Genomic DNA, 27,071 nt, shown 5'->3' on the forward strand with positions numbered 1-27,071 from the left:
GGAGAATCAAACCTATCTGTTCAGTTTACAATACTCTGTGTTTCTATTTGGCCCTTGACAGATTATACCAAGACTCTAATGATGTAACTTAGTATTGTTACCTGTGCAAATGCAATGACTCCATGGGCATGGTCATTAGATGGAATAATTATGTTAACATAACCATTAGCACCAATCTCTGCACCCCCTTTAGGGTTTTTCAACCATACACTGAAGAACTCTTCTTCCTCTGGGATGATATCATCAAGGATACTGACTGCCAACACAGCATCCATGTCTCCAGGTTCAAATATCAATTCACCTGAACTAGCATAAAAAGACACATGAAATATTTATAAATTAAGGCCAGTTTTTTATCATGGCAGAAAGGAGAAACATTATGCCTTTGCTATGTATGGCAAGAAAGGAAAGTGTCAATTTCAGTTTCAGAAAAGGAAAGAATGTGGCACGTAACTTTCGTAGGGAAGTTTAATGTTTTTTCTTCCTACTAGAAATTATGTGAAAAGTAAAACAGATCCTAACCCGCACCACCCTGATCGCATACAGAACAAACGTGTAAAGCATAAAGAAGCCTGCTTAACTGAGACCCAATTTGTTCAAGTAAACATGTATCATGATTAATATAATATATGAATTAATATTAGAGAGCTATACAAGTCAATATACTTATTTATAAACTCCATCAAAAATAGACTAAAACTACCTTACAATGCTGCAAAACAGTTAAATATAAAAAGTTCCTAAACATGAATAATTTATAACAATTTTGTAGCACTGTGTGCTCCACTTATGTACATGCTATCTAATTGCATAATTTGCATAAAGCATAACAGTGTTAGTCCCAGCTTGTTACCTATTTCTTACACTGTAACAAAGAGCTACATATCAATTAAGTGCATAAACAGCTTAAATGCATAGATAGCATCTTTCAGTCCTGCACAGTCTACTTTGTAACCTAACTGTGTCCTGTTTAACTGTTTAATTGGTGAAACTGACTAGGAGCAGTCAATTTCAAGGCTTCTTGATAGGTCTTGTAAATTAAATTACTGCTATTATTGGCACAAGTGATCTTGGGAAAATAAAAGATAAGGTGCAACAGAACAGCATAGGCAGTTCCTATAATTAATGAGCATTAAGTAAGAGCCCAGAGTTTTTTCAGTCCCAAGTCAAATACTTACGGTGTGTCCAGACAGGCAGGGATGTTTGGTTCCCCGGGGGTAAGTAGTGGCGATGCATCTTGTGACGCCACTTGTCTCTAGGGAACATCTGTGCCACATGGCAAGTTGCCCTCAGGTGGGGTAGGGGAGGCTGGGGCTAGCACTGTGCTGGCCCCAGCAGCCTTACCTGGGATCCTTGGGGGTCTTCTGGCTCTGCTTTTCAGCAGTGCACGCTGGCTGAGCATGTGTTACTTTGGGGGGTTTTTCCACATTTTTCTGACCCCTGAATATCCATATTATTTAAGTTTAAAAATTGTTAAAATGATAAAAAACCCAATTAATATAAAACCCCAATGTTTAGATTCTGAATCAAGAAATAAATATTGGACTTTGAAATGTTCCCCCCCCCCCCCCAAAAAGCAAATATTTTATAAACTGGGGGTGTGTACAGAAGTGCTTCACACACATTTTATAGTGCCATAAATGAAGACCACTTTCTATAGCATATAAAAAGTTACAGTGCTCTTAAAAATGACGTAAGTACAGTGTTGTTGGGGTGGGGGGGTGTGCCTCTGAGCCTCCCTGCACTGTCCAGGCTAGGAGGTACTCCACAGCCTTCTGGGATTTCTCCACTGGCCAGAAATTTGACCAGCCTACAGAAAGTATTTAAAGCACTGCAGGTTGCTAAAGTGCTATAAAATACAGCACTTCAAAATGTAATACCTCATTTAACGAGGGTTAATTTAAAGCATTGTACCCATTGTAAAAGTGCTGTAAAGCCATGCAATTTTGTTAAGCCATGGCAATAAATTGCTTGAAATGGCAAAAAATCTTCTGTTTTGATGCTCAAAGTATATATTGGATTTAAAGAGGGGGCTTGTTTTGTTTTGTGTTTTTTTTTAAACAAAGGAGATAGTGAAACAAAGTAACTGAACTAGCATCAAAAAAATCTATCATGCAATCTTCATTTATATAGTAAATGATGTGGTGGGGAAGATGAAGTTAGATTTATATGCAATATAGATGTGAGTGAAATCCATTGATACATTCCATTTCAATGACTTTCGGATCATGTTTGACTTTACTGAATTCTGGATCAGGCCATATGTGGAATGCAAGAACTTTACAAAGAGGGTACTTACAGGTTTCTTAGTCAGCAATTAAAGATAAATGAAGGACTTCAAAATAAAAATGATATAGAACAATATAAAATGGGAAACTTACCTAGGTATGAAGTCTGACTGGTTGGAGACTGTAGTTAGTTCATAAATCTGGGAATATGACTCTCCAGACAGAGCAATTAAGCTTTTGCTGGAATTCAGTGACCTTGCCATAGCTGAAGCGACATGATTAGCAGAAGGGGCTTCCAGCACTAGGGAAAATTGGTTTACTTCCAAGTTCCAGGAATACAGTACTGATGCATCCTTACCAGCTAGTAGCACATGAACTGTATTTAAAAAAAATGAAAGGACAGGTTAAACAACCAGCATATAATATTTTTTGTTCAATCCCACAGATGCTTGAAAGCAGTCCATGGTCATTTTCACTTTCCAAATCTCATCCAAACAAACATTTGTTTAGTACTTTTATTCATTGATTTCCACCGTTACTGTTCAATTCCTGAGGGAATGGCTATAGAGAAGCTGAAGGCAGGGCAGATATATACATTATAGACCAGTGATTCTCAACCAGGGAGTCACAAGATCCTTTCAAGGGTTCTACAGGGTGCCTCACAATGTTAGCATAGGTGTGCAGATATGATTCACAAGATAAACAGAGATTTCAAATAGGAATTTGTGGTGTTAAAAAACATTCTGACTTGCTGTGCTCTTTCTGAGTTCTTTACAACAGAACAATTGCTCTATTATTTTTCTATAGTAAAAAAAAAGAGAGTGAAAACTAAGAGCTGGCAGTTTCCAAGGATTGTCTCATATCTAAAAAGGTTGAGAACTACTACTAACTTCTGCCTGACTTCAGACTAACATGGCTACCAAGCTCTCTCTGCTTATAGAGAAGAAACCAATGAGGATCTCATTTATACCAATTTATACACTAGATTTAATTGTAGTATAGTCAAAGGATTTAAAATCAATGTAGATGAGGTCAGTATTTGTCCCATTAAGTTATCTGAATGTGGAAAATGAATTTTTCAAAAAAACAGAGCCCTGGTCTAGCCAGGAAAGTGCAATCATCATTACTGTTATTTTTACAGATAGCCATAATTAGTTTCCTTCAGACCTGCAGCCAACATTGTTCTATCACGCCAGTATGCTCTCCTTCAACCCCCCAGCTTCAACTGATGCTGTTGCATCAATGTCAGAGTCATTGTGAATTAATATTAATTTACAATAGTGCCCAATTACTGGGGAGCTTTTGTATTTTGGGCTATTAATGCATCCAAACTTTTGTGTCATGTTGATTTGACTGATGTCATCCTTGCCATTAAAAAGATGATTTCACCTTTACATACAACTACACTATTATCTAAGCGCATTTTCCAAAAAAGCATAACAGAGCAAGTAGTACTGGAACAAACTTACCTAAACCTGAAGGGGGCATGAAGGAGTGGATTTTGGTTATAGCATAAAATGGAAGGGATTGAAAATGCCTGAAGAAAGATTGTCCTGTTTCCCAGACTAAAATTTCAATTGAATTACTGGATTCTGCAAAGGAAGAACAACAGACCAAACATTTTATCTGTCCAGTAATTAAACAAACATGGTTGACATAAAGCCAGCTCTTGCCACACAGTGGCCCCATATATACAAGATGCTGACTGCGCAGTTGTTACTGCATAGTCATTTAGTACCTGCATATCCAACTACTAAATGACTGCACAGTAACCAGTGTTATATCCCCACCCAGCTTCCTGCTGACACTGACTGTGCAGTAGCTAGCTACTACTGCGCAGTAGCATCACATCATGGTTCATGTCATGCAACACTACTGCACAGTAGTAAGGAGCTACTGAGCAGTAAGCATCTCATATAGATGCAGCCAGTGAAGCACAAAATGGCATCTCCTTTGTATCTGGAACAAGAGATAGCTAGACTGGGACAGTGGTTACCAAATGCTAAAAGAAGTAGTGAGCTGTATTAGTCTTAAGTCAGTCAGAAGGCAGGTTAGATGTACACCTTTATACACATACCTGAGGTTCTGTCTGGGGAGTTTAAATAGGGCAAAAAAAAAAATGGCGAGCCCAATCTAAATTAGTTCACCTAAGGACATGCACTACATAGATTGGGCTAGCCCCTGCCCAATCTAACTGGACATGTGCAGAGCGCATCTCTGAGGCTAGGAAAGTCCAGCTGCTCACCCCAGCCCGAGGGATGTGCTTTTTCTATTCCCCACCCCCACACTGACTGGGCTATTTTTAGACCTCTGATCCCCACCCCCAGATGGATGACCAACCCCCCTAAGCAGATCCACTGATCCCTTCCCTCAGACCTGCTAGCTTCCTTATCCCACCTGCCCCTCCCCAACAACCGACTGACTTAGATTGTCCTCCTGAACATCTGCACACATGGGAACCCAATCTATAATCACACGGCTTAAAGCAAGCTGTGTGATTGTAGATCAACTGCCATGAACGTGAGTGTATGACCTAAATAAGATATACACAGAGACAATATAAGCTTTCATGAACCCATCTGATGAAGTAAACTTAAGTTTAAGAACGCCTGTGATCTATATATCTTAGTTAGTCTATAAAGATGCATGTTTACTTTGCCTTCTACCAAATGCTGATTATTTAATGATTCTGGTGGCCCTTAGATTGTCAAAGTTGTCATGACACAAACAAATGCAAGGAAATGCATATTTAACTGGGAAGTGAGCCATCTGCCTTTTCAACAGAGGTGAGTTAAGAAAACAATGTGCCTCAAGTCACATTTGTGGAATAACATACATAAATAGTAGTAAGGAGTTATCAGCTCCCACTGTTCAAATCAATATCCCATTTGTTCTGTAAAGACTTGATAACAAAAGTGACACTTCTGTCTGTGCAATAAAAAGCAGAGGTTGACCTGATGATAATATTATGAGGGTTTGTATCCACTCTCCTGTCCATGTAAAACTTTGTTTAAAAGGCTGCCTCAGAATATTTTCCATCAAACAGACTAGCATATGCTTAGCAAAATTCATGTTCATACCTTTTGCCACTATTAAATAGATATCAGATCCAGAAGTCAAGGCCTCCATGTGTGTTATTTCATTTACTGGCACTTGATTAAGCTCTTTAAACTCATTATCCGACCATTGGTACAGAAGGGTATTCTGGCTGGCACTTGACAGAGAAATTACTAAATATATAATACCCCCTCTGGAAAATAAGGCTGTTGAAAGAGCTCCATTAAGTGGGAGTTGATGATGTAATGTAAATATCCTATTATTCCACTGGAAAACCTATGGAAAATAATAAATACTTTTTTTTTCTTTAGATACACAAAGTTAAGACTATGTCAAGATAACAGAAACCAGATGTCAGGCAGAAGACTTATTTTAATTATTCTTTAAAATGTATTAATCATGAACAGCTGGCAGCTCAGTGAAGTAAGTTGTCATTCTCTGCCCAGCTTCGAGCAGGCAAGCAAAAACTAATCACTACCAACAACACTTTTTTTGGTGGATTCAGCCACAAAGTGAAAAGCTGGAGGGACATAGAAACTGAACTGCATCCCACATCTAAAGACGACAGTGCCATTCTAACACCAAGGCACATTAGCAGAGTGGTACAGGGTGTACTAATACTGTGGCAACTGTGTCATAACTTCTCATAACCACAACATAAACTATGCACACATTAAAAGCAAAGGAAAGAAGAGATCATTACAACCTGGATGGATTTGAAATCAGTTGTCTGACTTGCAATAACCAAATAGTCTTTCTGGTTCAAAGTGAAATGTTTAACATCTCTGCTTTCTGGAACTGACAGTGTCTGTATCTAATGGAAGCACAAGAAGAGACAGAGTTCTATGAAATAATTCAGATTTATGACAAACAGCTAATTTGCCTAATAGCAATAGTGGTTAATATATTATTTTTTATTAAAATGCCAAAAAAGCAATCCCATGTGCTGACCCACAAGTGTAATTCTTTAATAAATCTCTGTGAGCAAGTGTATATGTTCACGGGACCTAATCCAAAAATCACTCAGCTTACTTCAAGCAGTGTGTTTGTAAATTGGGTCCCCACTTGTATAGATGTTCGCTAGTGCCCAGAGCTACACTGGAAACGCGATTGAAATCAGTCAGGTTGGGAGAGAGACAGGCAGGATTGGAATGGCTAGTGGGTCCATGGGGGGAGGGGGAGAAGGAGAGGGAGTGGGGGGGAGTTGGCAAATCTGGGAGGGTTTGCCAAGTCTGTGGGGATTGTCTATCCAGGGGTTGAAGGAGTCAGTGAGCTAAAAATAGTCTGATTCAGTTTGTGTAGGGGGAGGAGGTTGAAAAAGTGCAGCCCTGGGGCCAGGGCAAGTGGCTGAACTTTTCCAGCCCTGGGGGTGTGCTCCAAACTTGAACACATGTTCAGTTGCTCAGGTACCAGTTAGCCCAGTCTACATAGCTCACCTACTTATGAACTAAGTTGGATCAGACCGGCCTTTTTTAACTGATCTAAACTCAGTGAAACATATGTATAGCTCAGCACTTAGACTGACCTAACACCAAATTAAGTCAATCTCAGTGTAACATCTGCACATAGCCTATAAACATGTAAAGCAAATGCAACTCCTGTGAAGTAAAAGGTATTTCACTAGCTTATGACAGAGCTAATTTTGGTCCAGTTTAAATTCACGTGGCTTGTAAATAAATAAAGTTTGTTATAGGACCATCTTATCACAAAAATGCCACATTTAAGGTAATTGGAAAGGACATGATAGTATACTAGAGCTCAAAACTAAATGGCCTCACAGGAATGGACAAAAACAACACAGAAGTTTTACCAGCTGGATTCTGACTCCAGGTGTGAATGCATATATACTATTGCTGGCTGATCCCTGTTTCATTTCTCCATGAGTAATCACCAGATAGTTGGTGCCACTGATCTGAAATGTCACACAGCTCTGAGGATTCCAGATACTGAAATCCTAAAAGGAAAATCATAAATTAAAGTTGTTAATATTGCTTCCATTGCATATAAAAAACAGAAAATTAAAACAAAAACAAAACAAAACGAAGAATTTACCTCAATTGGAACAAAAATTCCACGCCATTGATAAATCGAAGAAAAACTAGATGGGGTTTTACGCATCAGAACACCATATAAAGAATCTCCTGATGGAAAAAAACACCAGCTAGATTCTGACTCTTCCACAAAAGTTTGAAAGACAGATAGCACACTGATACCATCCTCTGCAATATATTAGAAAACATCAAACACTAGTTACTATTAGATTATTCATGGGGTCTTTTCTGTTCTCATCTTTTTTAATTTTACAAGCCAAATTCAGATCTATTTTCAAGCAGAAATAACACTATTGATGGCATACTGGATTTTAATATTGTCAGCATACCCACAGGCTAAAGCAATAAGATTGTTAAGCGAATTGAGCAATAGGTGTATATTTTTGTCATTTGCATTCTTAATACACAAGCAAGTTACACAGGTAATTCAAGCCAAATTTTTATTAGGACTATTCTGAATTAAACTAGAATACAAGTAAACCAAGGAGAAAAACAAAAAGAAAATACAAAAGACTTTTTTTTTCAACCAAGTAAAGAAGCATTCAAACAAAAATTGGCAGAACTTAGACATCTGCTTAACTAACTTTTGAACAAATAAACATAGCCTTATCTAAGTTAACCTGTATAACAAAAGGTATGGTCTCAATCTTGCACATACTTATGCAGGCAGTAATATTTCTTAGGCAGGTGTTACACTTACAATACAATTAACCAGTTAACTGAATCTTAAATGCAATGAATGGCACAATGTAATAATTGTGTGGCTGACTTTTATCACACCTTAAATTGATCATGGTTCAGGGTGGACTGTACCAGGTCTCCAAGTGACCCCAGTACAGTCCCTACCAGCTGGCAATTCTCACTGAGCAACAGAGGCTATAACACCACACCAGGGCTCAAACTGGTCCCACTGGACTCCCAATCCTGACAAAAATCATCAGACTGTCATCTGCCAGGGGCTGCACCAGGGTTCCAGTCTTGATGTATTCCCGATCCTGCTGACACTCAACTGATTGTCAGCTGGACTGGGACCACACTGGAGCTTGAACCAACCAGAGAACAATCAGCTGATCGTCAGCAGGGTCTGGACAAGACTGGGGTTGCCTTTCATGGTCCTGATCACAAGAATATAAGAACTGCCATTTACTGGGTCAGGTCATAGGTCCATCTTGCCCAGTGTCTTGCGTGTCACAGTGGCAGAGGGAGAATGAACTAGGTATGAGCAGGGTTTTTCCCACTGTTCCTCTCTCATTTACAGCCTTCAGCATTTAAGGCCTAGGAAGTTCCGATTCAGAGGTTGTGCCCCTAACTCCCATGCTCAATAGCTACTGATGCACCTTTCCTCCAAGAATTTGTCCAATCCCTTTTTAAATCTGGCTGAATTGTTAGCTACCATGTCTTGTGGCAATGAGTTCCAAGCTTTAATTACATGCTGTGTGAAAAAAAACTTCCTTTTATTAGTTTTAAACTTACTACCTACTAGTTTCATTTTATGATCCCTAGTTCTTGTATTGTGAGGGACAGTAAATAATCTTTACCATTTAGCATTTTGTAAACCCTTATGTCCCCCTTGAAGCATTTCTTTAGTAAATTAAATAGGCGTAGCTTCTTCAGTCTCTCCTCATGTGGAAGACTTGCTATACCACTAATCATCCTCATTACCCTTATATGCACCTTCACCAGTTCTACTATATCCTTTGAGGGGACCAGAACTGGGCATGGTATTCAAGGTGTGGACACACCATGGATTTGTGTGGCCCATGATGATAATTTCAGTTTTGTTTGTAATTTCCTTCCCAATAATGCCTAGCATTTTGTTTGTCTTTTTGACAGCTGCTGAGCACTGAGCTGATGTTTTTAACAAACTGTCCACAAACTCCTAGATTTCTTTCTTCTGTGCTAATAGTTAATGTAAAGCCCGTCATAATTTAGGTACAGTTTGGGTTATTTTTGCTGATCAGGAGCTGGCAGGGACCACACTGGGCCTGTTTAAGCCACAGTGCTGTTCCTATCCAGCTGACAATCATCTGATAGCTGGCTGGCTCCAGGAACCCACCTGGGTCAGTTTGAACACTTGTATTGTCCCAATCCAGCTCACAATCATCTGATTTGTCTCGAGTTCCAGCTTGCCTGTACAGGAGAAGCCTGGGATCATTTTCCTGGACTCCCCTAGCACTAGCAAGTCTGGTGTGATTTGATTTGATTCCAGATTACAAAATTTTGTATCCTATCGTGCATGTATGGCATAGCAGGATGCCCAACTGTTGGAATGGGGGATCATATCCCATCATGGCTTTAAGTGAACATTTGCCACTGGCCTCAGGCTTCAACCCTATGTAGTTTTACATGCAGTAATCTTTAGTCACTGTGAGGCCTGATAAGACTGAACTCAGTAGCTGTAGTGGAGCATGTGCCAATATTGAGACTCTATAATGCAAGCCTTTCAGACCCAGGCTGTCACTATAAGCAGGTGTAAAAAATGTCTAGCATACTCTGGATAATGAACAACATAGCAAAAATAACCAATACTAAGGAACAAGTCCTCATATAAAAATAAGTTAGGACAATGGTAATTTCAGCAGTCTCTAACAGAAGTTATAGACAATGGGAGGGCCCTTGAGACAGTGAAGCAATTTTAGCTATTGAATCTTTACATTCCCTGGGAAATTCAGCAGTTTATTTAATCAAGTCCAGAAATGGATTTGCATTTCAAAATATATCCCTCTGCATTGCAGGCCAATATAACAACAGGATATTTTAAACAAAGATAGGAAAGAACTTACTTATGCCAAATGCAGTGTTGGACAAGGTCTCCCACTCTACACTCACAGATGTGTTGAGCCCATTACTTCGAGATATTTTCAAGTAAACTGTAGTGTTGGCTTCTTCAACTACCAGAAAGTTGGTTCTAAGCATAAGAATTGTGAAATAAAAAAACAGAAGTTCTTTTTACAATGCATAAATTGGTACGAAAAGCAAAACATCAGTTTTAAAATAGAGCTTCCCCTGTAACACAAACAACAGTAATGAAAAGAAAATACTAGCAGCCAGCTGCTTTATAGGTGTAACTGGTATTACTTCCTCTTGCTAAGGTTTTCTGATGCTTCCAATTATAAGAATGTGAGTTTAGATATCAGGGAGGTTAGATCAAGTTAAAAATGGCCACTTGATCCAAGTTGGGATGGAGGCACTTGAAGGGGCAAGTAGGGTCTGTTAGCAGGGATCAGGGGGTCAAGAGGGGTCTGTGGTGGGGATGGGGGAGCAAGCGTGGTATGCAGGGGTATATGGGAGTTTGGGGTGGCAAGCAGGGTCTGCAGGGAGTAAATTGGGGAAGTTAGCACAGTTTGCCAGGTGGTGTTTGGGGGATTGGGGTTAACATAGACTTGGAGGGTTTGGTGGGGTTAGGGGGCTAGTGGGGTCTGTGGGGAGCTTGTGAGAATAGGGAGGCTGTCGTCCCTGGGACCAGGGGCTGTTTTTAGCCCCCCAGCCCATCCAGTGAACCAACCCATCCTGTCTATGGGGAATGCAGCCTCAGGGCTGGGGCCAGTGTCTGGGCTGAGAACTGTACAGAAGTTCAATTAGATCAGGTCAAGTGGAACTGATCTAAGTTAGACTACCTCCAAGGTACAGTTAACTTGTCATTTTTAGACTGATCTAAACTTCCTCAATTTCTGTACAGTTCACAGTTAGATCCACCTAACTAGAGATTCAAGCATAAGTAAGGTCCACACGTGGATGAACTAAGTTAGATTGGGTGGCCATTTTTAATGTAACCAAACCTCCACCTAACCTCCCCAAACGTCTGTATGTACTGTTAGTGTACAGGATAAATCTGTACTGGCTGTGGATCCAGATTTTGTAGTGCAGATGTTGCTTTACTGGTTGCAGAATTTGAACAGCATATAGTGAACAAAGCAAAGAACTGCAAAAAAGAGAAAGGCCTGCCTCATGCTTAAGACACTTGAATGTTGCTCTAGAGATATGCTTTCCATCCCTGCTCCTGTCATAGAGTCCCTGTGTGAGACCAGCCTAGACATTTAAGCAACAGTTTCCACAGGTACTCAAAAATTGTACATTCTGCACAGCTGTAACTGAAGTCAATGGGAGCTGTGTTTTGAACGTATTAAGTACTGTATAATGCTAAGTACTTTTAAGAAACCAGTCCCACGTATTACAAACTGGATACATGAAATTGATACCACATTACCTAGATATTTTTTAAATTTAACTACTATTTATCTCAATGTCACTTCCTCAATTATAAAATAAGATAATTTAACCTCCTCCCCTAACTCTTATGAAAATAAAATTTTCTGTAGTACTCAGGTATTATGATGATAGCCACAGAAAACCCATCAAGGAAGCAGTAATTCTATGCTTAAAGCATGGCTTGAATAGTGTGCAGCAAACAATACTGTAGCAAAGGTGGTGCCAGCGATGTACTGGTACCAGGCACCCTTCCTTGGCAGGGGGAGAGGGTGCCAAATCAAATGCAAGTAATTATATGTAGCATGTAGCAGGGGCATTCTGCACATGACCTGCATCAGGCACCAAAATGCCTGGCTACAGTTCTAGGAACAAATAGGATGTTGGGCCATAAATTGAAAAGCTAGAGAAAGGAAAACATTAAATGGCTGCTCATGAAGTGAGAACTGTCCATCCTGTGCATCAAATGAGGCACAGATCCTGGCAGAAAAAAATAGTACAGATTCATGTAATCAAAGGTTGTCTCAAAATGCACACGCCCAAGGGAATTTAAATACTCACATATCCTAAATTGTGAGCACTTGGCTTTGCAATCCTAATAGTGTTCTTCTACCATCATATTTCTAGGCAAATAAACATAAGCTACTAAAGAATAACAGCATGGAACATCAGTCTTCATTCTCATTTTTCCCCTTGTGTAACATATAGAGCCACTTGGAGAAACAGCAATCGATACAATTTACATGGGTATAATCACAACAACATTAGCAAAAGCCGATGAGAATCTAAGAAAACAAGCAGGCAGGCTACAGCTCCTTAAAAGGCCAATGGTATATATTATTTTGAGGAATATATTATTCTCTGTGTCTTCTGTTTTCTTGCTTAGCAACAATATTATTAAATGATTTTCAATTACCTAAAACCATACATTGCTCATTGCCTTGTTTTCTTTAAGCAGTTCCACTAAAGAAAGATGCAGAGAAATAGCCCATCAATCGAGTATGAACAATTATCCTCTTTTTAATTGAATTAGATACTGTACCTATTTGAAACTGGGTAGATACTAAAAAGTCCCAAAGGGGCCTGGTTCTGTAACACCGTGATCATAGTTTCTATTTTTGTGCCTAGTCTGGCTCCTCCCGTTGGGTTGAACAGAGTGGCAATAAAATGTTCATCCATTTCTGGTTCTGCATCTAGTACGGCAGTAATGTGCAGAGTCTGAGGGTAAAAAAGGAGGACATGAAGGCATTTAAGACATGATACCTACTGACAGAAAAGAACTCCAACAGATGCTGCTGCTTTGGTGACTTCAGAGAGGCTAATCATTATTTGGCTCACAGTGGGAGTGAAGTAGCAGATACCACACTCAGTAAGAAAAATGTGAAATCAGTGGGATAGTCATCTAGAGACGTAGTTCTCAACCTGTTCTTTATGGATCCCTACTTTTGAACAACTGTTAGATGACCACACAATTTCCCTTTTCATTGCCTCATAGTTCTGTTTCCCATTCTCTTCATCCTCTCTCTCTCCTACAATTTTTTTGTTTTGGTTTGGTTCAGGTTTTTTGAGATCATGGTAAAGGGCTGGGGTGTTTTTGACATTTTAGGTTATTTGAAAGAGAGGCTCCAAATCTCTTGGAAAAGACTTCTTTCGTACTGGGTTTCCTTCTTTGTTCTAAAGCTCCCCTTCCATATGTTCTACTCACCAGGCACCTAATTGAACTGTCCCTTAGTGATAGCTGTATCAAAGCTTCACTCATGTTGCTGCAATTAAGCTAAGTGCCATAGGAACAGAAAGCAATTTTTTATTGCCAGAAGCAGAAGATCAGAATAGTACATTTGCGGTACCTCTGACAGGCTACCGCTGTACAGATCTATGCTTTTTTCTTTTCCAGGTGAAATCAATTTATGATGTCATATTTAGGGGTTTAAGGAGACCTCAGCTTTTTATATGCGTGCTACACTGGCTGCTAGGGGTGTGCGAATTGGACCGTATTCGATTCGGATTCAGCCCGAATTGGGGATAGTAATTCGATTCGTTGATTTCATGCTGAAGATTCGAATTCAGCCAAATCTCCACCAAATCGAATCAGAAACCAAAGCTTTGTACAGCCCTACTGGGCACCTCTACACATTCATTTAATGTGTGGTAGTTACTGCGCATTTCGTTTAGTATTCATTAAATGAAGTACTAAATGCACAGTAACTACAGTTAGTACACAGTGACACCGGCAGACTTTTTTTTGTGATAGTTACTGTGCTGTAGACTAATAACACTATGCAATAGCATATTAACACAGTTTTTGACTGTCACACTACTGTGCAGTGTTATTAGGCTACTGTGCAGTAAGCATCTCATGTCGATGGCACCCACTGACTACTAACTCAACTCTAGATATGATCCAAAGTGTTTCTGCTCAAGTCCTACATAATATAGAGCTCAGTTCTTCAAAGATACTACACATATTCTATTAGAACAGCTTTAATTACAATTTTTACTGTACTTATTCCATGTTCCCTGCCAATTAGGCACCTGTGGTCCTTGAAATTAAAACAAGGTTACAGAACTAAGGCTGGTCAAGATTTTTCAATCAAAATGCTTATTTTATCAATATGGAAATTTCAGTGGGAAACATTTTCCAAAAGGATTCATCAGGTTTTCATTGAAAAAATTTGAAAGCAATTTTTTTCTCAAAAGTTAAGGGGAAAGTGGAGATATAGGGTTCCTGGATATTCAGCAAAAAACAGAACACTAACAGAAAGAACAGCTTTTCAGGTAGGATCTGGGTCCTGGTCTAGGATGGGCAGGGGGAGGCCAGAGGTTTCAGGACTCGCAGGAGCACTGGTCCATGTCATACACTGGTCCATGCCAGTGTGTATGTGTTGGGGAAGAAGGTTGGGCAGGGGAGAAAGAGATGCTGGAGGTGGAGGCAGGCCAGGCTGCGTCCAGGAAGGGATTTGCTCTGTGCTCTGCTGGAACAGTGAAGTCTGGTCAAATCATAGACTATTTCTCTGGACTGTGAGGGGGACAGATCTAGGTACAATAGGATGTTAGAGGGCAGAATGGAGGATCCTATTAGAGAGATAAGTGTACAAGCATGTATTTCTCTGCTAGAAACTCAAATGGCAGCCAATTGTACCTTGTCAGATATGGTAGAAGTTTCTACCTACCATTTTTAGTTGGGTAGAAACTGTTTGAGTGCTTGTACAGTAAGGGTTTCAACTGGTGGTACTGGGATTCTACTGGTAGAAATGCAACATTTGTATACACCGTAAAAATCCACTAACTGAAGAGGGATTAGGATTCTACCCTAACTAAATAAAAATAAATTTAAAACTAATTGACAAAATAATCCATTTTCTAGGTCAAAGTTTTGGGGGGTTGTTTGGGGGGGGGGGGTTGGGGAGGGGAAGGGGGGGGAGATAAGCACTAGACAGAACTACATACTATTCTTATCCAAAATGAACATTTTTATAGTTTGAGACATTAATTGCTGACACAATTTCTTACACTTATAGTAATATATTTTCTCTAGGTGAGAGCAATGGAAGTATTCTTAGGATATAGAATGATACATTAGTTCTATTATAAAGGTAAAATGTTACTACAGTCTGAAATCTTCATCTTAAATACTTAGCTGCATGCCAAGTATATATAGGGAAAGTGGCTCTGAGTGTACATGAAAGTAACCTGAGCATTTACATCATTTTCTATTTATTTGAATGGTTCAAAGTGACAAGTATTCCAACAACAACAACAGGACTAAACATCTACCAGAGATAAGTAATGGCATATTCATACTTTTTTTACCTTTTCATTTGCAACATGGCATAAAATCATGTACCATATTTGAGTCAACTTTCCTACAAGAGGGGAAGGAAAGCAAAACACACTGAAAATCAAATCTAACATAAAATGTGGCATGTCTGTCTGCATTCCAACTAATTTGCAAAGGGTCTATTTATCCTGTTTTTTAATTACTACCTGCACATTACCTTTAATCTGACTCCTTCTTCCAGCACAATATATCCTTGTGAAGGGGTCAGATCCACTGTCGCATCTGATGAATTCATTTCTCTTATGATATACTGAACAGTCACAGTGCCAAATAGCCCCCGAGGGGGTTCCCTAATAATATTCAGTACTGCAACACTTTCCATAAAGTCGAGAGCTGTTGGCTCCTTTAGGAAGAAGTGATCACTATTATTAAATGACAAAACTCCATAACCGTCATCATTAGCAAGGATGGTGACTGTGGCTTTTGAAAGAAAGAAAATGAAAAATGTATCATGTTAATGTGATTTGTGTATATAAACATACAAAATACAAACGTATACACACATTCACATGCACCACACAGCCCGATATATAATCTCTTCATGTAATGTCATATAAATGTATGACTGCATATATTTTCGTAGCATCATATATTGTAATTTTGTCAGTGCAGGACTAGAAGGGATAAGGGAATGAGATGGAGAATGTGACCCTTTTTCATAGAAAATAATTATATTCTCCCTCAGACCTCAGTTCAGTAAGATAATTAAGATGGCTGCCTGAGGAGAGGGCTTGTAAGTGCTCACGAGTAAACATGTCTGCCTGGCTTAGGCTTTTTGGGACCGCTTTAGTTTGGGAGACATTCTGTAGGCTTGTGTGAAGGAAGGAGCTGATTGTGTCTGGTTGAGAACATAGCAGAAAAAAAGGAAGGAGTTAGCAGGGAAAAAAAACAACAGGACAGCTGGAAAATGTCACAATGCCAAAGCTTCTGCCACTGCCAGCCCTTCCTCTATCTGTACCTATGCAGGCTCTGTCCAGGCATGGCCCCTGACTGCCAAGACTTCCACCCAGGTTCTGGCTGGTTTTGCAGAGCCTACAGTCTGCCTATCCTTGCCAGGTACAGCTAAGTGGGAGAATGCTTCTGGTGTGAGAGGCGCCTCCTGGTGGATTTTTTTAGGAATCAGGGAAGGGAACTTCAAGAGAAGATGGATGGGATCCAAAACATCTGTGAGCATGAGGCCTTCATTGAATCGATGAACAAAGAGACCTCCAAAATCATGAAAGAGGGACAACCAGAAAAAGCCCTGAAAGTCGCACCTTCTCTGGAAGGTGGAAAATGGCAGCTTTTCACCTCTGGAAACAGACAGCATTCCTCTTCTGGACCTGCAGCTATCCAACTGAAAACAGGTAAAAAGCTCTCACTTTGGATGAGAAGGAGCCCAGTCCAGTGGCAAAGGAAGACAAGCCATGCACCCCTAAGTGAGAGAGGATCAATACCATTGCTACCAAGCAAAAGCAATGGGTGGTGGTGGCTGGCGACCTTCTCCTACAGGGCACAGAGAGATCCACCTGCAGGCCTGACCTGTAGAGGCATCCATCTGCTGGCCTGACTTGTGAAGCCCACATCTGAGGTGTTATGAAAGATTGCCCAGACTTATCTGACCCTCTGACTACTATCCCACTACTCATCCCTGTGGACACTAATGATATTACCAGGGATGACCCTGAGCAGATCAAAAGTAACTACATGGCTCTGGATGCAAGGGTGAAGCATACAGGGTCCCAGGTGGTATTCTCATAGATCTTTCTAGTTAGCCAGAGGCAGATGCATCCTAGAGATTAACACATGGCTGCGGATATGGTGTCATTTGCAGGCCTTCAGATTCTTCGAGCATGGGGTGATGTTCCAGGAATGGGGTCCACCTGATAAAGTCTTCATGTACAGGCTTGCTAATCTAGTGAGGAGGGCTTTAAAATAGGTCTACTGAGGGATAAAGAAAAAAGCCCAGAGGTAAGTGAAGAGCCTGGAGATCTGGATGAAAAAACTTTGCAATGTTCTCAGGAAGAGGCCAGGACAGTTAGATAGATACTTGAAATGTTAACACGCTAATGCAAGAAGCATGGGGAACAAACACAAAGAACTGGAGGCCTAGTACAATCACAGTTTTGTTATGTAATTGGGATTCTGGAGACATAGTGGGACAGTTCATGTGACTAGAATATGGTAGGCAATATAAAGGGATTCTATAGGTATGTCAAAAGTAAGAGGAAGATCACAGAAACCATAGGTCCCTTACAGAATGCGGAAGGCAATCTAGTCACAGACAATGCAGAGAAGGCTGAAGTATGCAATGCATTTTTTACTTCAGTTTTCACAAACCGAGGAAGCTACCAGATGGTGAGAGCAGTTGGCAGAAGAAATAGGGAAGGTGATAAACAGCTTAAAGCAATGTCAGAACTGGTTAGGAATTACTCAGAGAAGCTAGATGCTTCCAAGTCAGCAGGGCTGAATGGATGCACCCGAGGGTAATGAAAGAATTGGCCAAGGTGATTTCAGAGCCATTGTGCATCTCTTTTGAGAAATCACGGGAGTCAGATGGGGCCCCAGATGACTAGAAAATGGAAAATATAATGCTCATTATTAAGAAGGGGAAGAAGGAGGGCCCGGAAAACTACAGACTGGTCAATCTGACCTCTATACCCAGAAAAATTATGAAGTAGGTCCTTTAGGAATCCATTGTGAAGTACCTAAAGGAACACAAGATTATGAGGAACAGTCAGCGTGGATTCATGAAGGAGCAAGTCATGCCTAGCCTGACTTTCTTATATGATAAAGTGACAGGCTCCATGGAGGCAGGAATGCAGAGAATGTGGTAAACCTGAAATTTAGCAAGGGGCTTAACACCATCTTCCACTGTAGAGATTTTAAGTTTGCTATTATGAATTAAGCTTGTCATTGTACTTTTATATCTTGTTGTTTGCTAAAAAGATACAAACGTTTTTTTTTTCTTTTTTGCATTCTTCTTTTATTATATATATGGATATATGGATGAATGAGTATAAAGTGAACAAACAAGGTACTAAATGGTGAAAAAGGCTGAAAAGGTAAGTCTGTACCAAGTGGACCAGTCACCCAATACCAACTTGATAACCCCTATGAAGGAGAGAGACTTAGCAGCAAGAATTTGGGTACACACTGCAAGCTTCACTGGAGCACAGACACGCATCTGTGTGCCCCACTCCTTCCTTATCTCATACTCCTAGGTTGGCCAGCTACCACAGTACAATGCATTTCGGTAATTATAACATCTGCAGAGTGATTGGGAGTGCGTGTGTATAAGCACTCTTTTGAATATTCTAATCAATAAATGTGGCATTTTGCCCCCTCTTAAGGTCTCGCTCATCATTTAAGCAAATTAGTAATCTGTGCAAAACCACAATATCCTCATTAACAAGCTAAGGAAATGCAGACTAAATGCAAGTACTGTAAGATGAATCATCATACTCAGCAGGTAGTCCCTCAATAGTTCAATGTCTAGGTGGGAAGAGGCATCACAAAGCGTTCCCTAGGGGTCTGTCCTATGTCCAGTACTGTTCAACATTTTCATTAATGATTTGAATTAATGTACACTTAGTAAATATGTAGATGACACCAAGTTGGGTGGAATTGCGGACACTGCAGGAGAGAATTAGGATTCAGAATGACCTGAATAGATTGGAGATACAGTCCACAATCAATCAGATGAGAATCAACATGGCCAAGAGCAAAGTCCTGTACTTGGGATGAAATAACCACATGCATAAATACAAATACTAGGGAAAGACTTGCAGTAATGCCAAGAAGCACCTGGGGATTATAGTAAACCATGAGCAAAACACGAAACAACTGTGTGCTGTTGTTACAAAAAAAGCCAGCAGCATCCTGAGTTGTATTAACAGCAGTGTCACTTGCAAATCAAGGGAAGTGATTTTTTTTCTCTGTTCAGCACTGGTGAGGCCTCATCTGGAGTATGTCCAGTTTTGGGCCCCAAACTTCAAGAAGGATGTGGGCAATTTGGAAAGAATCCAGTACAGAGCAACAAACACTATTAGGAGCCTCGGAGGCAAGCCTTATGAGGAAAGGCTGAAAAAATGAGGGTTATTTACCTTGGACAAGAAAAGACTAAGGGAGGATACGATAACAGTCTTCAAATTCTTGAAGGATATGGAGATATGCTTTTCTCTGTGACTAGGGGACAGGACTAGAACCAAAGGTCTCAAGCTGCAGCAGGGGAAATTTATGTTGGATATTAGATGGAACTTTCTGACTATGAGGGTGGTCAGGCACTGGAACAGGCTGCCTAAAGTTGTGAAATGTCCATGCTAGAGATTCAAGAGCAGATTAGACAGATACTTGATTTGGATGGTTTAGTCAGGGATGCGCCTGCCCTGAGTAGGCACATGGACTAGATGATCTTGTAAAGTCTCTTCCACCCCTGCCTTCCTATGATCCTATAAGGTTGTACCCTAATCAACTTAAACCACATAAGCATTCCCATTAATTTCACTGGGAATGTGGTATATGTCCAAGTGTCAGGCACATGCTTAAATACTTTGCTGTGGTAGGGCTTTATGTTGGACTGGCCACAAAACACTAAGAGATTTACTGCTTACAACATGATTCAGTGCATTATCAAAACTGGCAGGCATTATGTATTGCTTCCCCAATTCATGCCACATCTGCTGAAATGATTTAAGGATAACAAGTTTTGTATTCAAATAAGATGGCTCCTGTTAGTAAAATTAATCTAGGCAAAGGGAATTCTGTATATTTGGTAAACTCTTATTTTACTAAACTTAAGTGGGAAGGCAGGACTCTGTCACCTTCATGCATGGTAAGTAATACTCATGAGATGACATCCAGAATGAGAAGAAATCATCAGGCCCAAAATGATTACATGAAGAAAGGACGTTCTTTGGATATTATTGTTCTATCTATCTTATCTTACAACACTCAAAGAGGAAATATATGAGCATCCTTAGTCAGGGCATGTGTACCATGTTTTAGGGAGTGACACACTGACCACACCATGTGCTATATCATTATATTTCTGCCCCTCCAAATGTAATGTGGTGCTAATGCATATGTCTTCATCTTGGGTGTCCCAGGCCTCCCTAAGGGCAGCTACATCACAGTTCTTCAAGGTTTAATGCATACAGTTGATGTGCTATGCTTTGTTGCAGCACACTAGTCAGGGGTAGGCAGATTTTTCTAGCTGTGGGTTGGAATGACCCAAGTCAGATGTGGGTAGGAGGCCATTTAGATCCAGCTGCCACCATTGCCACCATTTTTTTGTGGCATCATGGGAAGAGTGCCTGCAGCCACTGCTTGTGTCTCTGGCAGGACAGGGGTGCACCTGCAGCTGAAGCCCCACGTGGCCCACAGGCAATAAACTGAGGTCCACAGGTAGTGTCCCTGGAAGTGACCCAAGGAATATTTTTTCACTAATAGCCTTTCAAAACCCACTTCTTTGTTTAAATTATTACAAACAAATTCAGTTGCAATATGTTGTCGTTGTTAAACAAATATTCTTATTTTGATAATGTTCTTTTAAAGTTTAATTCTTTGAATAAGGAACTGGGAACCAGAAATGAGGGACTGAGAATAAGGAATCAAAGATCTCCCCAGGCAGGCACCATGAAGCCTGCAAATGCACAAAATAATATGGAGGTTCCTCACAAAGCTCTTTTTCTGCATAAGTTTTACTTTAACACCCATTCATTTCAAATAGAATCTTGGCACTTAGATGGATTTCATTACAGGTTTCTGTATCTTCAAAGGGAAAGAAATCACCCATAGCAGATGAACAATGGTTTCAGGAATACAAAGATTTCTTGGGCAGCATGAAATTTAAACAGGAGTTAAAAACTGAATGACATAGAGAAGTCTATCTTACCTGTTGTGTTCTTCCCTAGCTCCAGTCCCACAGAGGGATTTGTTAAAATTAACTGGAATCTCTCATCCCCTTCAGGAGTATCATCATCAAAAATCACAATGTCAATGAATTTATACCTTTCTCCATCAGCAAAATAAAGAGTCTGGTGGGGAAGCATACAAAGACATTACATGTTTTAGAACACCAACCAAATACAGCAAGTCTGCTCTACAGATCTGCACTATGGAAACAAGGGTCAAAACTGTGAATGTCTCTACATGTAAACTGGCTAAAAACAGGAATGAAGATCATCAGTCCACTGCAGAATCAGGGCTAAACAAGGCCATGTTTAGTAAAAACATATTTTAAAAGGCCCTGAGGTAAAGAATCTTCTAAGAAACATTGTTTCCAAATATGAGTTGCATAAATTTTCCAAACAAACATTACAAATAAAATGGAAGTCTGATATTTTAAAACATTCATTATTCAGAATATTTAAAGAACAATAGGCCCCATACTATGAGAGCATTATGTTCAGTTTACAAACTTTGTAAACGAAAGTAAAAGCCACTGTAGCTGCAGTGGCTGTCACTTTGCATGACTGAGCTAATTGAGAAAAATACACTGCTTTGCAAATAGTAAAGAAATTTAGGAAATTAATAGCACTGTTTTTGATGTTTGTTTCTTACCCTTGAGGACACGTTATAATCCAAACCCAGGTGGGCCTCCAGATTCTGGGCATAGAAAAACAAAGATACATTGCCATATGATCCTCTGTCCCGGTATGCTACTACTGTCAGAATCCCTTGGTTTTCATCTATTTCAAAACTAAAATAAAAATCAAAAAGAACCCTCAGTAATGAGAAAGGTACTCAGAATTCTTAGTTCATTCAATAACATTGAGCATAATTTATCTCCCCCTTCCTATTACCAGTTTGTGGTTTTCAGCCTGCATCATTACAAAAGTAAGATTGCGGGGGGCGGCAACAGGCAACATATCTGCCTTAAAAAAGGTTAGAATGCAACCTGTTATATGCAAGTTAGCTTAAACCTCTACTAAGTAATATGTGCCTGCTTCTGAATTATATATTATAAACATGTACATTAGATTTACACCTATATAGTAAAATCAAAATAATTTTGTTCAAATAGTTAAAATATAACAATACATATGGAAAAGGTCTGAATTAAGGTAGCCTGGGCATTTTCTGCCATTCCAAATACTTACTTTTCCAACTTTATTAATACTTTATAATCTAATTGTTTGGATACATGATGGAAAATTAGATCATTGTTACATTCACATATGAGATGACTCAGCGCTTTCCGTACAAGGCAGACCTCTTTGTGCTGTCAATCATATATTCAATATAACTTTTATATTATTTAGTGGAATTCAGCACATAATGGAGGATTTATACAATGGCTACATATAGACATTCAATTTCTACTGGGAAAATCACCATTCTCCTGGAAGAATCCAAAAGTGTGCAGGCAATCAAGCTTTTTCTCCTGCTCCAGAAGTAAAATAACTACAATAAAGTAGAAATTGCTCTCAAAATATTGTTCAGAGGACACTGAACAGCTCATACTTTCCGCCTGCTTAACTCTCCCTGGGAGCTAGGAGGAGTAGAGCCAGGGGAAAGGACTCAGTGCCTTCCAGAGACTGGGGTCACCTCAACCTGGTGGAGGCATTAAGGGCAGAGTTCCCAGTGGCAGAAGTAGACAGGGTATTTGCCATACAGCTCTGCCACTTGGAATTGCTCCTTACCTGTTTCTCATTCTATATCATGATCCCTGGTGAGGGAAGCAGGCAGGGCACTTTGCCCTGCTGCTCCAATCCCCCTGGGAATAGAAGGACTGGGATAGTGCACACTTTCCTCAGATCAGGATCACCCTAGTTTCAGGAATGTAGAAGGAGCTAGGGAGAGGTTGCAGATTGAACGTCTGTACTCCTTCCCCTCCCAGAATCATTTCTAAGGGTAGAAAAATTTCTACAACTGAATTTTTGTACATGGCCACTTTGTCAGCATAGCCACTTTCTATGACACACAAGATGCATGGAAAGTGCCCATACGTAGGCCAGGAATTTCTGGCATGTCCCAAGAAATTAACAGTAGACAAGGGGAAATGGTTATCAGTCCTGTCTATATGTACCCAATGATAGGAACTCTTGCATAGGAAGTTTGGAGATGTAAGTAGATCTGTGACTACAACAGAAATGTGCTGCAATGCAACAGCATGAATGAAGAAGAGAATTATATTCTCTTACCTGCATTTACTCATGTGTGTGCAGAAAGGAGATAAATGTCATAAAATAAGGAAACATATATGCACAGAGCCATCTAGAATGAGATGAACTTGAACTTTCAAGCAGAAAACAACATACTTTTCTATACACAGGGCATGTTTACACATGCATTTACACCAGCTTAAATTTACTGTGCAGTAAACAGTAATAGGTCAGCATCTATATGTGCAGGCGTTGAAGCACATTAACGCTGTGTGTGGACTGACTTGGGAATAAAGTTAGTCCTAAGTCTGTACACACACACAGTGCTACTGCGTAGTAAGCCATCTACATGTGTGTTACTTCGCAGTAATTAATCGAGCGTAAATTTCATACATGCATGATGCAGGTATCAAATTTACACTCAAGTCAGCATAAATCACCATATTTACTCCAGAAACGTGCATGTGTAAACACACCCACAAAGAATCAGATTTTGGGTTGTATCTATACTGTATTTGGTAAAATTCATTGTTATCTGGATTTGGGAACTGGTTCAACTTTTCCGTTACTGGGTCCAGCTGAGGCCAAGAGCGTAAAACATAAAAGGTAAGACCGAAAATCAGGCACATTGAAAGATCTACTTCACTAGTCCTAAAATGTTTCACTAGCATCAGAAAGATCTTCTACTTGCCAGATGAACCATCTTTAAAACTGTTTTACTATAATAAAGGTCTGATAAGCTTTCATCAACATCACTGGGAGTTTTGCCACTGGGAATCCTAGTAACCAACCCACGTATTATGATCTTCATGGAAGATGAGACTTACTTGGTATTCTGCCATTCAATTACTCCTTTGACTCCATCATTGGCATCAATAATAATCTGAGCAGACATGCCTTCTACATCTAAAAGATAAAATACAAAAAAAAAAAATTAAAATGAAGAAGAAAAAAGAAAATCCATTTATATTGTTTTAGGGTATAATTAAAACTTAATTTCCCAAACTTTGTGCAGAGAATGCATTTTTCTATCTTCCAAACTACAGTGAAAGGAAGAGAATGGATATATTAATTGGGAATATTTGGGGAAAAAAGCATTGAAAAATGACCATCACCTATATAATCCAGTTCCTACAGCATTACTAGCAAAGCTTATAAACATTAAGTGCTTGTGAGGCCAAGCACTGATATGTTAGGAGGTGTCAGAATTAAGGTTGTCCAAGCAAATTAATCTGACCATTTGTGTTTATGGATTACAATCACACAGATACTTTCCACAGGACTGTTCCTTAATTCAGTGCAGGGATCAATACTGCTCCTTGACTAAGCAGCTAACCAATACTTTGTTTTAACTTGATCATTAAGCATGTGGGGCCGTGTCGTATTTACTGCACAGGCTCCAAAACCTACTCTGAACAGAGATTTATTTATTTCCTTGTAGACTTTTCTCTAGCACTCATCACAGTAGCATTTGAGCACTCCACAAACATTAGTACAGTTATCTTCACAATATCACTGTAAAAAGGCAATATTATCATCACCATTTTATAGGCAAGAAACTGAGTGACAGAGCAATTAATATAAGAAACGGCAAATACTTTCTGGTGTCCAATATGGTATGCCTACAGCTTGATTTGTTTAAAACATGTTTTTTCTTCAGAACATAGATGCATAAGGGCAACCATAATTTTAGTATTTTTTAAATTTTGAGTCCTTAACTTTGGAACTTCATTTTTTTTTTCATTTTAATCTTTTAGAAGACATTTCTCACATTAAAAAAACTAAAAAAAAATTGAGGAGAAAAAACATTTTACCCTATTAACCACTTTCAAGCATCAATCAACAAAGCTGAATATTCAGATACACAGCACAGATTTCTACCAGATAAACTAATTAAGCAATTGGTAGAAGCAGAGGGCTGTTATAATGTATGTGGATTTGTCACTATAACAGGACGGGAAGGGAACAGAGAAATACATTGTCACTAAGTTCACAAAATCGATATTTGTGAGACAGCAAAAGATAGTCAAGCCCCAAGAATCTTGTGTTCTTTTCCAGGTTCTGAGGAGAGTATGTTCCAAGGTTTACAGATGCTTCTGTTCATACCTTCAGCTTCCCTGATCCAATCCCTCCCCATCGTGCTTGATCCTCAGTTAGTTTCCCTGCTATTATCTTCCTTATTTTGAGGACCTTTATAATATTGGCTTAATAAATATTTACTAGGATGTATACCTTCATGAAAATTATAAAGTGGGTAGATGAGAGAAATTAAAAATTAGAATCACAGAAAAGTACGGCTGGAACAGACCGCAGCAGTCCAACCCTTGCTCAAGACAGGATCATCCCGCACTAAACCATCCCAGTCAAGTGTTCATCTAATCTGTTCTTGAAGATTTCCCAGGATGAAAATTCCAAAACCTTGCTGGGTAGCCTGTTTCAATGCTTAACTATCCTCAGAGTGAGAAAGTTCTTCTTAATATCCAACTTAAATTTCCCCTGCTATAATTGGTAAAATTCTCATATGAGAGTCAATAAATGCAGGATGATATTGAATTTTTTGTCTCATTAATTTAAATGCATCTACAGTGTGTGCCAATTCATCCCAGTGACATACCAGGGCTGTGTGAATGTAATTCAAGGAGACAAAGTACCTTGTATAATGAAGGGTAAGATTAAATGACCCATTACAGAATTTACTTCTAGTAGATATTAAATGTACTTCACCCAGGTGTTACACTTCCTTTATGAAATAAGTGTCATCAATGAACTAATCCTAGTTCAGACTGCCCATATGATTCATGAGTATTACAATTTACCTTTTAGCCTGTAACGAATTAACTCAGTCACTTCTATAGGCATGCAAAGAAAAGGGGAAAGAGGTCAAAGAATGACAGTAGAAGGACACAAGCTTAACATTAAGGATCTAGTCTTGCTCTCCTTAAAGTCAATGAGAATTTTGCCATTGATTTCAGTGGAAGCAGGATCAGGATCTAACCAAATGGGCTGATATAATAAAGGTGAATGGAAAATTAAGAGAATTATATAATTTTAACCTCAAAAGCAAACCTAGTAAAGCAGCAATAAAAAAAACTTAGTGAGGTCATTTTACTGCTTTAAGTATTATTTTGTCACTTTTCCTCCAAGCACATATTGAGTAAGCAGCTATCAGGTAGGGGTATGCAAAACAGGCTGTATTCTATTCGGATTCAGCTGGAATTGGGGGCAGTGATTCGATTTGTTGATTCAGATCACTGTCCCTGATTCGATTCAGCCAAATCGGAATCTGAAGATTCAATGTTGATTCAGAGAATCAGCGATTCGGCCATAGACACAGCTTTAAATGTTTTTTCTACGTACGAGGTACCAGGCACGGCTTGTGAACACTGTGATGCTAGGGCTGATGAAGCGTCCCACAGGAGTGGCAGGGGGGGCAGCCTGTGTGCTCTCCGCCAGACCCGGAAGTGGACCGGAAGTGCTTCTGGTCCACTTCCAGGTCTGCTGCTGAGCATGCTGGGGAGGCCCCTGTGCTCCTGTGGGACGCTCTATCTGCCCCAGCATCGCAGCACTCATGAGCTGCCTGCTACCTAGAGGTATATAGAAAAAA

General features: G+C 39.7%; 1 protein-coding gene across 1 annotated transcript in view; it reads right to left on the reverse strand.

Annotated features, from left to right (window-relative positions):
- The window catches only part of ADGRV1 (adhesion G protein-coupled receptor V1), a 487,191-nt gene that overhangs the window by 323,965 nt on the left and 136,155 nt on the right, over positions 1-27,071 (reverse strand). Inside the window, exons 40-52 of the mRNA XM_019483282.1 lie at positions 24,295-24,373; positions 21,924-22,062; positions 21,256-21,397; positions 15,538-15,800; positions 12,585-12,760; positions 10,120-10,244; positions 7,338-7,504; positions 7,096-7,239; positions 5,992-6,099; positions 5,309-5,561; positions 3,698-3,820; positions 2,382-2,604; positions 102-306 (exon numbers count right to left, since the gene is read on the reverse strand). Coding sequence (XP_019338827.1) covers positions 102-306; positions 2,382-2,604; positions 3,698-3,820; positions 5,309-5,561; positions 5,992-6,099; positions 7,096-7,239; positions 7,338-7,504; positions 10,120-10,244; positions 12,585-12,760; positions 15,538-15,800; positions 21,256-21,397; positions 21,924-22,062; positions 24,295-24,373 — 2,147 coding nt within the window. The remainder of the gene's footprint in view (positions 1-101; positions 307-2,381; positions 2,605-3,697; positions 3,821-5,308; positions 5,562-5,991; positions 6,100-7,095; positions 7,240-7,337; positions 7,505-10,119; positions 10,245-12,584; positions 12,761-15,537; positions 15,801-21,255; positions 21,398-21,923; positions 22,063-24,294; positions 24,374-27,071) is intronic.

The sequence above is a fragment of the Alligator mississippiensis genome, chromosome 3 (assembly GCF_030867095.1).
Source record: "Alligator mississippiensis isolate rAllMis1 chromosome 3, rAllMis1, whole genome shotgun sequence".
NCBI lineage: Eukaryota > Metazoa > Chordata > Crocodylia > Alligatoridae > Alligator > Alligator mississippiensis.